We start from the raw sequence: 14,873 nt of genomic DNA on the forward strand, positions 1-14,873 counted from the left end.
CAAACGGTCTGACTGGCACACATTCACCTCTACCCAGGCAATCATTTTTCCTTAACCAACCTCTACTTGTAATGCTATAGCAAAGTTGAGCTCACAGGAGCAATAGGAAACAGATACACTGATGTGGGATCCTGATCCAAATTATGCTGTAATCCAAACCACCAATAGCAGGCCTTGTATTGTCTCTCTGTACAGTCTTTATTTACATGATACAATGCTGCTGTAATGCTGGGTAGCAAGATATGTAATACATGTTTTTGTACAAATTTGCATATAAATGAACAATCAGGAGGGGGGGGGGGGGGGGTAGACCTCACATCCCTACAGGAGGATGAAAATAAGATTAACACAGCCTACCCCCCCCCCCCCAAAAAAGACATGGCTCGATCAGACACTGACCCATAGTCGATAGAAAGCTGAAAAGAGAAGTAGTCTTAACTCTTGAATCTATTTTTCAAACCATAGCTCTCCTGTAGCTTGTGCTGTTAAACCCATTGTGCTCACTCAAACTCACTCTTAACACACACAAGCATGGCTGGCTCACGTAGCGTAACTCCGCAACTACACTGAATACATGTGCTAATGTCAGTAAATATAAATAAATGTCTGAGGATAAAAACATGGAAAAAGACCTAGCACTAGTCGAGTGACTGCAATTCATTCAGATAGTTAACATAACTGCATGGGTTGTGCTATCCCATTCAAACCCCCATATATCAGATGAAATAGACGGGTAGTGTCCAAGCCTCAGAACTGCACCAGGATCAGTGTACGCAACCCTGTGCATGAGAGCCAGTTGGGAGATTCTGATAAAAAGTGCAGGCCCACATGACAGCTGGTTAATTAAGCGTTTTTGTCCCTGTTCTCACACTCTTATAATGACTGTCGGTCATTTGATCAAAAGGAAACTGTGCCCGATGACCAGGTTACCTAAAAATGGCCTATCAAGGTAACCCCCTCACCTGGCAATAACGGAGTGATAAGAGAAAGCTTCACATGCACAATGCGATGAGGAGAAACATGTCCTGCTGCGAGGTAGGCGGGTTGGAGAAGCTTACGTGTCGTTGTCATGCAAGGGTACAACGCCGTGTACAGACAGAGCCCTCTATGTAGCCTTTTGTGTTCAACACAAATTAGTGAACAGCTGTTTTCCCATGAATATGTTTGCAATTGCATGCACGCTAGGGTAGCAGCTGTGAGAGAGCGCTGTGGCAAGGAAGCAGTCACACAGAAGTTTCTGAAACAATAACCACATGCATTTTGGAACAGCTTTGCAGTTCGAGAGGTCATACCTTTCAGACAACTGACATGAACGGAGGAGAAAAGGCGACAACTGAACTCTGCACGTGAATACAACTTCTGGCAAAATGTCCATTTGGCAACAAAGTGGCCAAACAGCTCAGGGGCTGTATTCAGTGGGGCACAACGTTGTGATGGAACATCCAGATAGAAATAGGTTCCGCAGAACAGACATGCCTCTGACATGTTGAGGGGGGTGGATCATGTTGGCTCTATTTATGGCATTTCTATCCATGTCCAACATTCACTACGTCTCATTGACAGGTACCCTTGGCTTCTTTTTAAAAGACAAAATGAAAATCGGCAAAGATAGAGGGAAAAACAAACCTAATATATTATAAAAATAAAAAAACAAGACAAATAGTGATCGTTCATGCATCTCCCCCTCAGGCAAGGTCTCTTCCACTTTTCTCAAGGTTGTGGTTATAAAAACGAGTCAGATATCCTTTTGCCACTCATGCCAATGTTCATATCGAGGGTCCAATGATACTTCAGTCTTTATGTGGATGGTTCTTAACCCTATATTCTCTGAATCTTGTCGGCGACCACTACAGGGTTCTCCTTGCGGATCTTGGCAGCTGCCTCCGCCTTGTAGTTGTAAGGGCAGTTGTGTTTGTCAGAGTACCGATGGAGCCCGCAGAACAGGTTCCCACAGCGACAATCAAACCCTGGGGTAGAGTTAAAAGGCCAGAGATTAGAGGGAAACCACTGTAGGAATCAAACACCAACTCAATAACAAAAAATAAACCTCTTAATAAGACCAGACACAGGAATAAGAGTTATTCTAAACTGCCTACATTGCAGTTTCCTTGTGCAGATTATTAGATCAATACGTGACATTGATGGGGTTCCTGCCACATTAGACACTACTTATACAGTCAAAGATCTGAGACATCACAAATGTAGAAGTGGTGTTTTACATTGCATGAACCCCATCAATAGTCCATTTGTGTGACTGCAGTGTATGCGGCCTGGAACATGGCCAATCTCTTCAGCAAAAACGGCATTACGACGTACACATTGCTCAATCCTGTCATCCCATTTCTTTGAAAAAGCACCACGTCCTGCTTTGGCACGCTCACCTGTTAGGCCCACCCTCTTGCGGCACATGAAGCACCTATTCTTCTTGGGATTGGGGGTGTCTCCCTTAGCCTCGTCACCAGTGGCAGGGCTAGAAGCAGTAGGCTCAGTCACAACTGAAGGAGAAAACAGAAAAGCACCCTAAATATACACTTCAGCCTGGAGATTCAAATGAAGAGTTCCTGTGTGTTAGCACTCTAGTGCAAGGACTAAGTCAGGGTCTAAATACACCGAGTGTACAAAACATTAAGAACACCTGCTCTGTCCATGAAAGACTGACCGGGTGAAAGCTATGACCCCTTATTGATGTCACTTGTTAAATATTCGTAAATTAAGGGGAAACAGGTTAAAAATTATATATGTTTAAGGCTCGAGACAGAATGTGCATGGACAAGACAAAATATTTAAGTGCCTTTGAACAGGGTATGGTAGTAGGTGCCAGGCACACCGGTTTGTGTCAAGAACTGCAACGCTGCTAGGTTTAACTCTAAACAGTTCCCCATGGACACTACCGGTCAACAGTTTGGGGTCAGTTCTAAATGTCCTCGTTTTTGAAAGAAAAGCGCATCCTTTATCCATTAAAATAACATCAAATTGATCAGAAATACAGTGTAGACATTGCTAATGTTGTAAATAACTATTTTAGCTGGAAACGGTAGATTCAATGGAATATCTACATAGGCGTACGTCAACAATAAAGAGGTGACTCCGGAGTCACCTCTTCATTGTTGAGACTGGTGTTTTACGGGTACTATTTAATGAAGCTGAATGAAGAACAGTTGAGGACTTGTGAGGTGTCTGTTTCTCAAACTAGACACCAATGTACTTGTCCTCCGGGGCCTCCCACCCTTTCTATTCAGTTTGCACTGTTCTGTGAAGGGAGTAGTACACAGCGTTGTACGAGATCTTTGGTTTCTTGGCAATTTCTCGCATGGAATAGCCTTAATTTCACAGAACAAGAAACTGACGAGTTTCAGAAGAAAGGCTTTTGTTTCTAGCCATTTTGAGCCTGTAATCGACCCACAAATGCTGATGCTCCAGATACTCAGTCTAAAGGCCAGATTAATTGCTTCTTTAAATCAGGACAACAGTTTTCAGCTGTGCTAACAATTGCAAAAGGGTTTTCTAATGATCAATTAGCCTTTTAAAATAATAAACTTGGATAAGGCAACACAATGTTCCATTGGAACACAGGAGTGATGGTTGCTGACAATGGGCCTCTGTACGCCTATGTAGATATTCCATTTGAAAAAAATGTGCCATTTCCAGCTACAATAGTCATTTACAACATTAACAAATGTCTACACTGTATTTCTGATCAATTTGATGTTTTTTTAATGGACAAAAACAAGAACATTTCTAACTGACCCCAAACTTTTGAACGGTAGTGTATGTCAAGAATGATCCACCGCCCAAAGGTGGTTGCCAACTTGACAACTGTGGGAAGCGTTAGAGTGAAAATGGCTTGCTTTCGACACCTTGTATTGCCCATGCCCCGACAAATTGAGGCTGTTCTGAGGGCAAAGGGGTGGGTAGTCTATATTAGGAAGGTGTTTTGTATACTCAGTGTATACACTAATGCTAAAGTTGGTCAAACAGAGTAATGTTTCCCTCCAGAAGTGTGTGTTTTATACCAGGCTCCAGAAGTGTGTGTTTTATACCAGGCTCCAGAAGTGTGTGTTTTATACCAGGCTCCAGAAGTGTGTGTTTTATACCAGGCTCCAGAAGTGTGTGTTTTATACCAGGCTCCAGAAGTGTGTGTTTTATACCAGGCTCCAGAAGTGTGTGTTTTATACCAGGCTCCAGAAGTGTGTGTTTTATACCAGGCTCCAGAAGTGTGTGTTTTATACCAGGCTCCAGAAGTGTGTGTTTTATACCAGGCTCCAGAAGTGTGTGTTTTATACCAGGCTCCAGAAGTGTGTGTTTTATACCAGGCTCCAGAAGTGTGTGTTTTATACCAGGCTCCAGAAGTGTGTGTTTTATACCAGGCTCCAGAAGTGTGTGTTTTATACCAGGCTCCAGAAGTGTGTGTTTTATACCAGGCTCCAGAAGTGTGTGTTTTATACCAGGCTCCAGAAGTGTGTGTTTTATACCAGGCTCCAGAAGTGTGTGTTTTATACCAGGCTCCAGAAGTGTGTGTTTTATACCAGGCTCCAGAAGTGTGTGTTTTATACCAGGCTCCAGAAGTGTGTGTTTTATACCAGGCTCCAAGAAGTGTGTGTTTTATACCAGGCTCCAGAAGTGTGTGTTTTATACCAGGCTCCAGAAGTGTGTGTTTTATACCAGGCTCCAGAAGTGTGTGTTTTATACCAGGCTCCAGAAGTGTGTGTTTTATACCAGGCTCCAGAAGTGTGTGTTTTATACCAGGCTCCAGAAGTGTGTGTTTTATACCAGGCTCTAGAAGTGTGTGTTTTACCGAGCTCTGCTTTATCCTCTCTTGAGATGCTCATCTCTGTCATTTGTTGAGTCACTGGAAGAGAGCCTTGAATAGTTCTGCAGAGGGGGCAATTGATAGAAAATAATAAGTTAAAGACATGAGCAAAAAGTAATGAGACATCCATTGGATCACACACACACACACACACACACACACACACCTTACCTAGCCATGTCTGCAGCAGGGCCAGATGAAGGGTCTACTTTGGCTAGACTGGCCTCTAGTCGCTGGATGGCTGAGGCGTCAGGGGTAGGACTACCAACTGTTCCTGAACGACAGCAAAAGTAAAACATCAACCTCAGGAGAAGATACTTTTAGGTTCAACAGTTCTCTCAACAGTGCAGCTGGCCCATAATGCGTATGCTAATTTTAGCAGACAGCAATAACTTCCCTATGCAATGTAATGCAGCTTTGGTGAGAGTCTGGTTTTGGGGAAGACGACGAACTGCTTGGAGTAGATTTGTGTGTGTGGTCAGTAAGAAACAGGGTGGATGGGGAACTTACCCATTGGGCTAAGTTGGCTCAAACCGTGGGTACTACTCTGCTGACGGCTCAGGTGCTCCTTGTAGCAGACCGAGCACATGCCGTTGTTCCTGGGGTTGCCATAGAAACCACAGCCAGTGGTACAAAGCACAGGCGTCAGGCTTGGCTTAGTCTCTTGGGCCATCGCTGTTGACAAATGGGAGCAAGGTATCTTGTTAGTGTGTGACAGCACGTGTCCAAACTTTTGACTGGTACTGTAGGTGACTAAATGGAAGTGTGGTGGTTGGGCACATATATTTGACAATAACACACCAGAAAGGAACATTAAGACTAAAAGAAAATAAGCAGTTGAAACAAAAGGTTCCCACCACCGTTTCAGTAAAAAGCAGGGAGGTGTGGGGCTGGAGAAATGTAATCACTCAAATCCAAAGACAGAGCTATGGATGCTAGGTCTGACCATCCATGATATCAAAATTAGCTTTAATCATGTTGCAGCTATGCAGTGCTTGTTTACAAACATAGGAATAAAACAGGTTATACTTTGGGTTTTGATGGGGAATGACAGTTGAACTCAGCTCAATATATTCTTCAATGTACATATCAATTTCTGAGGCCTTTGAAGCCCCCTCCATCTGTGCAGAGGTCATTACAATACAGTAACCCCTGGAATATCTCTATTTTGAACTGATATGCAGTCAGGACACTTCAACTGGAAATTCTCTCAATAAGAAACAATATTGTTGCTACGATCACATCAGAAGATATCCTCCTCGCAATCTCAAATACAACAGCCACAGGACAACTTTGTCTCGATGTCGTAAAGGACCATTTGTCAAAACTGAAGAAATATAGCTAGCTACCCATCTCCTTTTCCGCGTGGAAAATAAAAATGGACAGAGACTTGCTAGCTACATTAGCTAGCTGGGATTTTCTACAAGGAATCTTCTTCCCAAAAAAAACTTCTCCCAAGTGAGTGTGACACCTACTCCAGTTGCCTGCTGCTTGGATTCCACCTGGCAACCTGTTCACCATCAGCCCTGGCCCACCTCCCCATCTGCTACAGGTATCCCCGCCACACTCCCGAGCTTACAATGGCCCCAAGTCGTTATGTTTTTTTCTTGCACTTTATGCGAGTTGCCTCATGACTCCTGCGTGCTTTGTTGACCAAGAACTTGCTTGTTTCCCCGCGTGTGGGAACAAACAGTCTGCCCCACAGTTGGGTACTCTGACTATTGGTTACACAGACTCTGGGCCTCCCATCCTATTCTAACCACCTCTCACCAGCTTTGTATTCATGTTACCTGACAAACTTGCTGTACAATATGATTGTGTTGCCATCTAATACACATTCAAATGTCATAAATCAACACTGCAGAGCACTCCCTGTCCTCTGTCGTGCCCTGATTGTATTACTTCTGATGATATATGGAAATGTACATGTACACCCTGGCCCATCTACTGTTGCTAGCCTTGATTCTGCCTTAGATATCTGCTTCACCGATTTCTGCTCTCGTAAAAGACTGGGTTTTCTGCATGTTAACACTAGAAGCTTATTACCTACAATTTATCACATTTTTTTATGTGGGTTTACAGCTCTAATCCAGATGGGTTGGTCATTACTGAGACGAGGTTAAGAAAATGTGTTTTGAACACTGATGTTAAGCTTTCTGGTTATAACCTTTTTCGGCATGACAGATCTTCCAAAGGCGGTAGTGTGGCAATATTTGCCAAGGATCACCTTCAGTGCTAGGTTGTCTCCACCAAGTCTGTTACAATTTGATTAGCTGGTTTTAAGCATTAAACGTTCAAATAGCTCTTTGCTGACTGATTGTCCTCCATCAGCATAGGCCTACACCGTACCTGCCCTAAGCGCTCTCCTGGCCTCTTACAGCAAGTCTGAATTTGTCTTGCTAAGCGACCTAAACTGGGACATGCTTAAACCACCGTCCTAAAGCAATGGGACTCCCTAAATCGTTTTCAGATTATTACCAATCCCACAAGGTATGACTCCAAACACCCAGAAAAAGCTACTCTCCTTGATGTTATCCTCACAATCAATTTCTGATAGGTATCCGGCTGGTGTTTTCTGTAATGATCATTGTTTTACAGTTTGTGTTCATAATGGCTGCTCAATGAAACAACCTGTTCCGATTTGTCATAGATGTTCGCTAAAAATCTTTAATGAGCAAGCCTTCATGACTTGGCCTCAGTAAATTGGTATCGAATCAGCTTGATCCCTGGACCTTTTTTAATATGTTCAGTGGTTTTGTAAAAACGCCCCGTATAGAAAATGAGAGTTAAACTGGGCCAGCCCCTGGTTCGACCGTGATCTGGCAGAGTTACTCCATTTCAAGAATTCCATTTGGATAAAAGGCTCAGCACACACATACTCTGGCTGACGTGCTCTCGTTAGGGCAAATGAGAAATAAGTGCACTCGGGCTATTCAGAAGGTCAAAGTCAGTTACTTCAAGGAGCAGTTATCCATGTGGGTCTAACCCTAATAAGTTCTGGAAAACAGTTAAAGATCTGGAGAATAAACCCCCCTCACCACTGCCCATCTCTGAATGTTGATGATATGGTTGTTACTGACAATGAGCACATGCCTGAGCTCTTTAAATCATCACTTCATAAATCAGGATTCCTATTTGACTCAGCCATGCCTCATTGCCCATTCAACATTTCCTCATCTCCCACCCTTCTAATGCAACTAGCCCCGATGCTCCCCCCTCTTTTCCCCCTGCCACGCTACAAACTTACTCCCTGAAGGCGGTCACAGAGTCAGAGGTGCTAAAGGAGTGCCTTAAACTTGATCCCATCTGGTTTAGACCCTTCTTTAAGGTTGCTGCCCCTTTCATCACCAAGCCTGTCTCTCCTCTCTGGGGAGGTTCCCATTGCTTGGAAGGCAGCCAGTGTGCCCTTTATTTAAAGGAGAGATCAAACTGATCCTAACTTATAGGACCATTTCTATTTTGCCCTGTTTATCAAAAGTGTTGGGGAAAAAATGGCCAATAAATCAACTGACTGGCTTTCTTGTAGTCTATAGTATTCTCTCAGGTATGCAATCTGGTTTATATGTCAAATTGATGAAATTCCTCATTGTGCACAAGAAACAGGAGAACAGTGACAAAAACAAATTGAAACTTTTCCTCCTTGGCAGAAGCTGAGCATGTCAGCAAGACACTCAAGGTAACAAACAACCGGTAACTTCCCCAAGACTAAATAGGCTTCAACGCTTTGCAGGGAAATTTACAATAAAGATATGCTAGTGCTCACAAAAATAAAGCTAAAATGAAACAGGTAGCACTTGACACCTCCAGTCCCTAGGGGAGCTTATCCCATTGTAGTCATGACCAAAACATGTCAAATGCTCTGGCCACAGCCACCACACACAAAACCTGAGATGTCCGTGTTATTACGACCCTGCGATCAACAAACAATATGCCTGTCAGCCTATGCACTTAACCACACATGTATGCTGTAGTCTCCCAACCCCACACACAAGGGTTTCCTCGGAATTCATTGCTCAAACCACCCAGTTTATCATTTTAATCAAACACCAGCTAGGCTAATTTGTTTCGTGACTGTAGCCTATCCTACAGTTCATCACACCACTTGGGGAAAATGGCTTGGCACAATGCGTTTTTTATTCACGAGGATAGACCTAACCAAGGCTGCACATATTTGCCTAGCTTTACCTCAAATGTCGCGAATACAACTAACAAGTAAGGTCTACTACAGATTATCGAATCTGAGCAGTGCCTTGTTTAGTTAGGTCAACCGTCATGGAACACTGGCATGATGTTCACCAGCTGGCAAAACGCAGGATCTAGATTTTTTTTAATCAGGCTAGGCTATCCAATGACTCATATCGTGGTCAGTGACATTAATCAACAACCTCTTAAGGAAACAGACAGCTAACAAAGAAAACACTGAAACACATTGGATGTGGCCCAAAATAACCGAGTCACGCTACAGTACAGCCATAAAAATGCTATCAAACAAGACCAAGCTAGACAAGAAACATCGCCGAGACCAAAAGCAATAATAGTGCTAGCAAGCCATCTTGTCACACACAATGCATTGTAACTAGATTAGTGAAGTAGCTAGCTAGACATCAATCAGCCATGTTTCGACCCTTGTTCTTTTGTGCCTTCTTTGTCTGCTACTAATCTCCTCCGGTTGTTTGGACGTCGTTTGATAGCTCCCATAGCGTTACAAGTTACCTAGAATGACTCTTTGCATACAATGTTAGCAAGGTAACCAGACAAAGAATGTGTACGCAATGTCGTGTTTAATGGAACATTCATTCTGTCGTTCAAATCTAACATGTTACTCATTTCAAAATCAATCGGTCAACTCATTCGATCAAAACTCGAACAATTCGGTTAGTAATAGCAACTAGTTAGGTAGCTAGCTGATAACGTACGTATTATTTTCAAATTATTTTTAGACAAAACCAAAACCAAAAATATATAATCACTAGTTTACCATTTTTAAAAAATATATAGAAAACCGATAACATAACGTTCGGTTGCTGTAACGTTGGCGACCCTCCTCCCGGTCTTGTTTTTCCCCTGGCACAGCTAGACACGTTCGAAGGCTTGTGATATTGTCAGTGAGGAACTTTCGCTCGCGAGACCTTGTTTACCAGGCATAAAGGATAACTAGGCTATCTCCTCTACAATACACACATTTATAAAGTTAATTGATATAAATAAAAATCCTTACGAAATTCCATGTTACGTTGATGTTGATCCAATTTTCGGTGTCCCCTTTTTTTCTGTCTTCAACCATAAACCAAGACAACCCACCGTTTCAAATATCGATTCTCACCTGCACAATTTGATCGGAATCACACAATATGTGTGGTCTGGTTAAGCAGTCGTTTTTTAAACAAATCGTGTCCCCAAAATGTATTTATCGTTCTTTTCTCTGACCGAGGATGTGCCTTCTCCTTCTTTCTCCCTCTCTCTGCATCCTCCAGTTGCTTTCTCGGTAGTTTCATTCTATAGTAAGAGGAGTGGCAGATGATGTCACAGTGAAAATAACGTACTGTGATTGGCTACACGAGAACCCCTGGGCCGCGTGTCTCACACGGTGCGGTACAAGGGGTTGGGCATTCATTCGTCATCCACCCACGTACAGTCTGTGGGTATCAAGCCATAACATGAACTTTATTCATGAATGTGTCTAAATTAGTAATTCAAATAATGTTGACAGGCTTGTGATAACATATGCGTGTTTACTATGTGAGAATACACATATTTATTTGTCCACTACAGACAGCTTCTTGAAGCGTTGATGCTATCCAGCCAATTGTGTCGAAAATAGGTCATTTACTCGAGTCTTTGGTCAACATAGTGTAGGCTAGTGGCACATGCTGGTCAAAATAATTTAGAGAAGATAAATTATTATAGATCACATCCCACACACCGGAGCTCGCTTTTTGTCTTCAACTGAAACCAAAATCAAACAATTCAAGTGGTTCTACAAAAACGACGCTTCGAACGTCATTGATCACGTGCTTCTGGCAAAGCGATACAGGCATCCTCACACTGCTTCGCAGTAATCTATACACTGTAAAGCCAGTTCCAAGCATTACTCAGTGCTCCCGGTATCATACGTAACGTCACAAGGTGTGTGGGTGTTGCAATACGGGCTTGTTTCCTCTCCCCACCCCAGTCAAGAATCAAGAATCAAGAAGAACAGCAAAACAAATCTAGGGGTGACATACCCATCTGACACACACTATATGTTTGCCTGGAGGTACTGACTCCATTGCTCTTCCATGATAAACTTGTGCAGTGAGCATAATTCTGGAGTGAGATCATCTTGTCAAGGAGGTTGAAACCAAAAACAGCATTAGACACTGGGCTATCCAGACATTGACACACTACATGGCCTACCACTCTGCTCCCTATGTGAAAACATGTTTGTGGTTTCAGTGTATGTGTATTTGAACATAGGGTCAGTGTGTTTGCCCTGTGGCTACACACCTTCCGACATCCAAAACATCACTCCTACTCTCAGCATACAGAACGTCCCGGGCTGAAGAAAAACGTTGGGGTGGGATATCATGTGTTTGTGTTAGGTGCTCTTTGCTGGAACCCTAGATTGGTGGTGAGGGGAGTGTGTTCAACCAGGATTTATCATCACACAAGCTGTAACACACAAACAAGCAATGATAGATTAAACAGCACAAATAGACTCCCACCCAAATACATAAATAGGGGAACAGACTCAAACCCCTCACAAGCCCCAATCTGGCCATATTGTAAAGTAAATTAACATTTTTTTTCTCCCTGAAAACAGTAAATAGTTGGGTGTATTTATAAATAATTTGCGTCATGTCATTCGAAGACGCTGAGGAACATCAGATGAATAATATTGTGGGACAACAAGAGTTTAATAAAAAAATGATTGGGAAACAAGACCAACGATTGAAATTTGCCTCTCTAGCGTTTGCCTTTCAAGGGCCACTGGGTCCAATACGGAGACTGATAATGTGCCTTTATCATACAGTTGTGGTGTTGTGTGCGTACACTGAGTCCCCCATTCTCTGTCAATAAAACAAAATATGTTTGTGCTCACGCCCTGTTTATGTGTGTGCCTGGGACATACAGTACATGTGAGACACAGGAGGCTGCTGAGGGGAGGACGGCTCATAATATTGGCTGGAATGGAGTCAAGGGAATGGTATCAAACACATGGAAAACACATTCGATACCATTCCATTAATTCTGTTCCAGCCTTTACTAAGAGCATGTCCTCCCCAATTAAGGTAACACCGGGTCACTGTGGTGTGAGATCTGCGTTTGCTCAGTTTTGTATGTGGAGGTTAAAGGGTAAGGTATAGAATATTCTATCCCACCCCCACCCCCCAATTTTGACAGGGGCATGTGAGAATCTGTGAGTTGACAACGTAGCAGTGACAACAACAACATACAGGTGTGCCTGCGTGTACGTTTGTACAGTATCTGGAACTGCCTGCCTGTACAGCCCATGGGCTAAGATAGGTATACATACATAGATAGATTAAAAGAAAGACACACACACACACACACACAGGGAGAAAAAGGAAAAGAGACAGGGCAGCGGTCTTATGAAACATAGTGTCAATGTCCTTTATGTGTTTATGTATACAATGTGATAGGCCTACTGTTTTTAATGTGCATGATGTTCAAAATACACATTCAAGTTATATTCTATTCACACACACACACACAGAGTGAGATACACACATAGGGGTAGACTCACACACACACACACAGAGGGAGATACACACATAGAGGAAGATACACACAGAGGGAGATACAAACAACACACACACACACACGCACGCACGCACGCACGCACGCACGCACGCACGCACGCACGCACGCACGCACGCACGCACGCACGCACGCACGCACGCACGCACACACACACACACACACACACACACACACACACACACACACACACACACACACACACACACACACACACACACACACACACACACACAGGGATATAGACACATAGAAGTAGACACACACAGCTTGTCTGTCTAGAGTCAGTGTATAACACTGTTGATCAAGAGGTTGGTGAAATGGCAGCTTAACCATGTTGTGTTGTGCACAATAAGCTCTTTACTGCACAGGACAAATGCCACTGCCACAACAGTTCATCCACACCCCACTCTGTCTATGCAGCCTCAGTCTGAGACGGGTTATAGGTGGTGGGGACACACTAAAGGAGGTGCAGAAAGGTTTCAATATGTTTAATCAGATTACAGACGGGGTCTGTTCATTTTGATCATTGGCCTTATGAGGGAGAGCTTGGTTTTTATAACTAAGGTGTTCTCCAGTGCATTTTCCATTCAAGTTGTTTTTATTCTTGCACAACAAAAAGGTTACACATTCCTTGTTATGACAAAAGAAAAGAAGAGAGCGCTTGTAAGAGTGAGAGAGAGAGAGAGAGAGAGAGATACACACAGGAAGCGGTGCAGGTCCTAATCCAGGCACTTGTCATCTCCCGTCTGGATTACTGCAACTCGCTGTTGGCTGGGCTCCCTGCCTGTGCCATTAAACCCCTACAACTCATCCAGAACGCCGCAGCCCGTCTAGTGTTCAACCTTCCCAAGTTCTCTCACGTCACCCCGCTCCTCCGCTCTCTCCACTGGCTTCCAGTTGAAGCTCGCATCCGCTACAAGACCATGGTGCTTGCCTACGGAGCTGTGAGGGGAACGGCACCTCAGTACCTCCAGGCTCTGATCAGGCCCTACACCCAAATAAGGGCACTGCGTTCATCCACCTCTGGCCTGCTCGTCTCCCTACCACTGAGGAAGTACAGTTCCCGCTCAGCCCAGTCAAAACTGTTCGCTGCTCTGGCTCCCCAATGGTGGAACAAACTCCCTCACGACGCCAGGACAGCGGAGTCAATCACCACCTTCCGGAGACACCTGAAACCCCACCTCTCTAAGGAATACTTAGGATAGGATAAAGTAATCCTTCTCACCCCCCCCCCCCTTAAAATATTTAGATGCACTATTGTAAAGTGGCTGTTCCACTGGATGTCATAAGGTGAATGCACCGCACCAATTTGTAAGTCGCTCTGGATAAGAGCGTCTGCTAAATGACTTAAATGTAAATGTAATGTAAATGTAGATAGCCAATGAGTACATGTGCTTGTGAAAGAGAGATGAGTAAAGAGAGGAGAGGGGGATACAATTATATCTGAATGGAATGTGAATTGCTGACTCGGCACCACTTGATCTCCCTCTCCCTCTCTCTCTCTCTCTCTCTCTTTCCCTCTCTCTCCCCCTCTCTCTCTCTTTCTCCCCCTCTCTCTCTCTCTCCCCCCCCCTCTCTCTCTCCCTCCCTCTCTCTCTCTCTCTCTCTCTCTCTCTCTCTCTCTCTCTCTCTCTCTCTCTCTCTCTCTCTCTCTCTCTCTCTCTCTCTCTCTCTCTCTCTCTCCCTAGAAACAAACAGCAGAGTTTGTTTGCCGCTGGGCTGAAACCCTCCCTGCTCTTTCATGCTTAGTGTCAACAACTCCTTAGCACAGCATTCCACAGTGAAAGGTCACTGGTTATGAGGTCCCTAACATGCAAAGAAACACTGGCACACACACAGACTCACGCATCAGCCCGACACTGCTTTAAAGGCAAAATAAAAAAAACGGAAGAAAATGGACTGAACCGGGGAAGGACAATCTTAACATAAACAAGAAGATGCTAATTTATATTTCATGGAAAAATGTTTCCTAAGTTTTCAGTTGTGTGCCCTAATGAACACCAACCTGTTTTCTTTTCATCTCTGTACACCACACACCACCTTTTTCTGTTGAAGTTTATTCAAGAAAGAGAAAGTCAGTAAGATAGTTCAAAGTTGCTCTTCCCCCTTCCAAGGAATCGATATGTCCTTTTCAGAAAAACTAGACTAGACTTACTCTGTTAGAGTTAAGTGTCTGTTTGGGAAAATGCCTAAAGGGTAAACTATTCCCTGTAACAGATCTGTTGACACTTTTAACTCCTTGAATCAGTCCACTGATGACTGCATTTTGTTTTTCTATTGATCTCACTAAGATGCAATA

The 14,873-nt window shown here is 43.6% G+C and overlaps 1 protein-coding gene across 2 annotated transcripts; it reads right to left on the bottom strand.

The window, feature by feature from the left end:
- Window positions 1–166: 166 nt before the first annotated feature.
- On the bottom strand, window positions 167–10,291 carry LOC124034515 (AN1-type zinc finger protein 5-like). 2 transcript variants are annotated; one of them, XM_046347811.1, is made up of 6 exons: window positions 10,134–10,285; window positions 5,321–5,485; window positions 4,982–5,084; window positions 4,796–4,872; window positions 2,382–2,495; window positions 167–1,967 (listed from the first exon to the last, which is right to left on the bottom strand). In XM_046347811.1, the coding sequence occupies exons 2-6, from the start codon at window positions 5,481–5,483 to the stop codon at window positions 1,819–1,821; spliced, it is 606 nt and encodes a 201-aa protein (XP_046203767.1). In that variant the 5' UTR covers window positions 5,484–5,485; window positions 10,134–10,285; the 3' UTR covers window positions 167–1,818. The 2 variants fall into 2 exon arrangements, with proteins under 2 accessions (XP_046203767.1, XP_046203766.1); XM_046347810.1 differs by having other exon boundaries at window positions 172–1,967; window positions 10,029–10,291.
- Window positions 10,292–14,873: the final 4,582 nt, after the last annotated feature.

Source organism: Oncorhynchus gorbuscha, linkage group LG04 (genome assembly GCF_021184085.1).
Source record: "Oncorhynchus gorbuscha isolate QuinsamMale2020 ecotype Even-year linkage group LG04, OgorEven_v1.0, whole genome shotgun sequence".
Lineage (NCBI taxonomy): Eukaryota > Metazoa > Chordata > Actinopteri > Salmoniformes > Salmonidae > Oncorhynchus > Oncorhynchus gorbuscha.

What these genes read in the sequence shown, in the direction of transcription:
- LOC124034515 (XM_046347810.1), bottom strand. An exon ending in AGAGGATAAAGCAGAGCTCG is followed by an intron (nt 2,496 to 4,795) that starts GTAAAACACACA and finishes TTTCTCCTTCAG; the next exon opens with TTGTGACTGAGCCTACTGCT. An exon ending in CAAGAGGGTGGGCCTAACAG is followed by an intron (nt 1,968 to 2,381) that starts GTGAGCGTGCCA and finishes ACTCTACCCCAG; the next exon opens with GGTTTGATTGTCGCTGTGGG.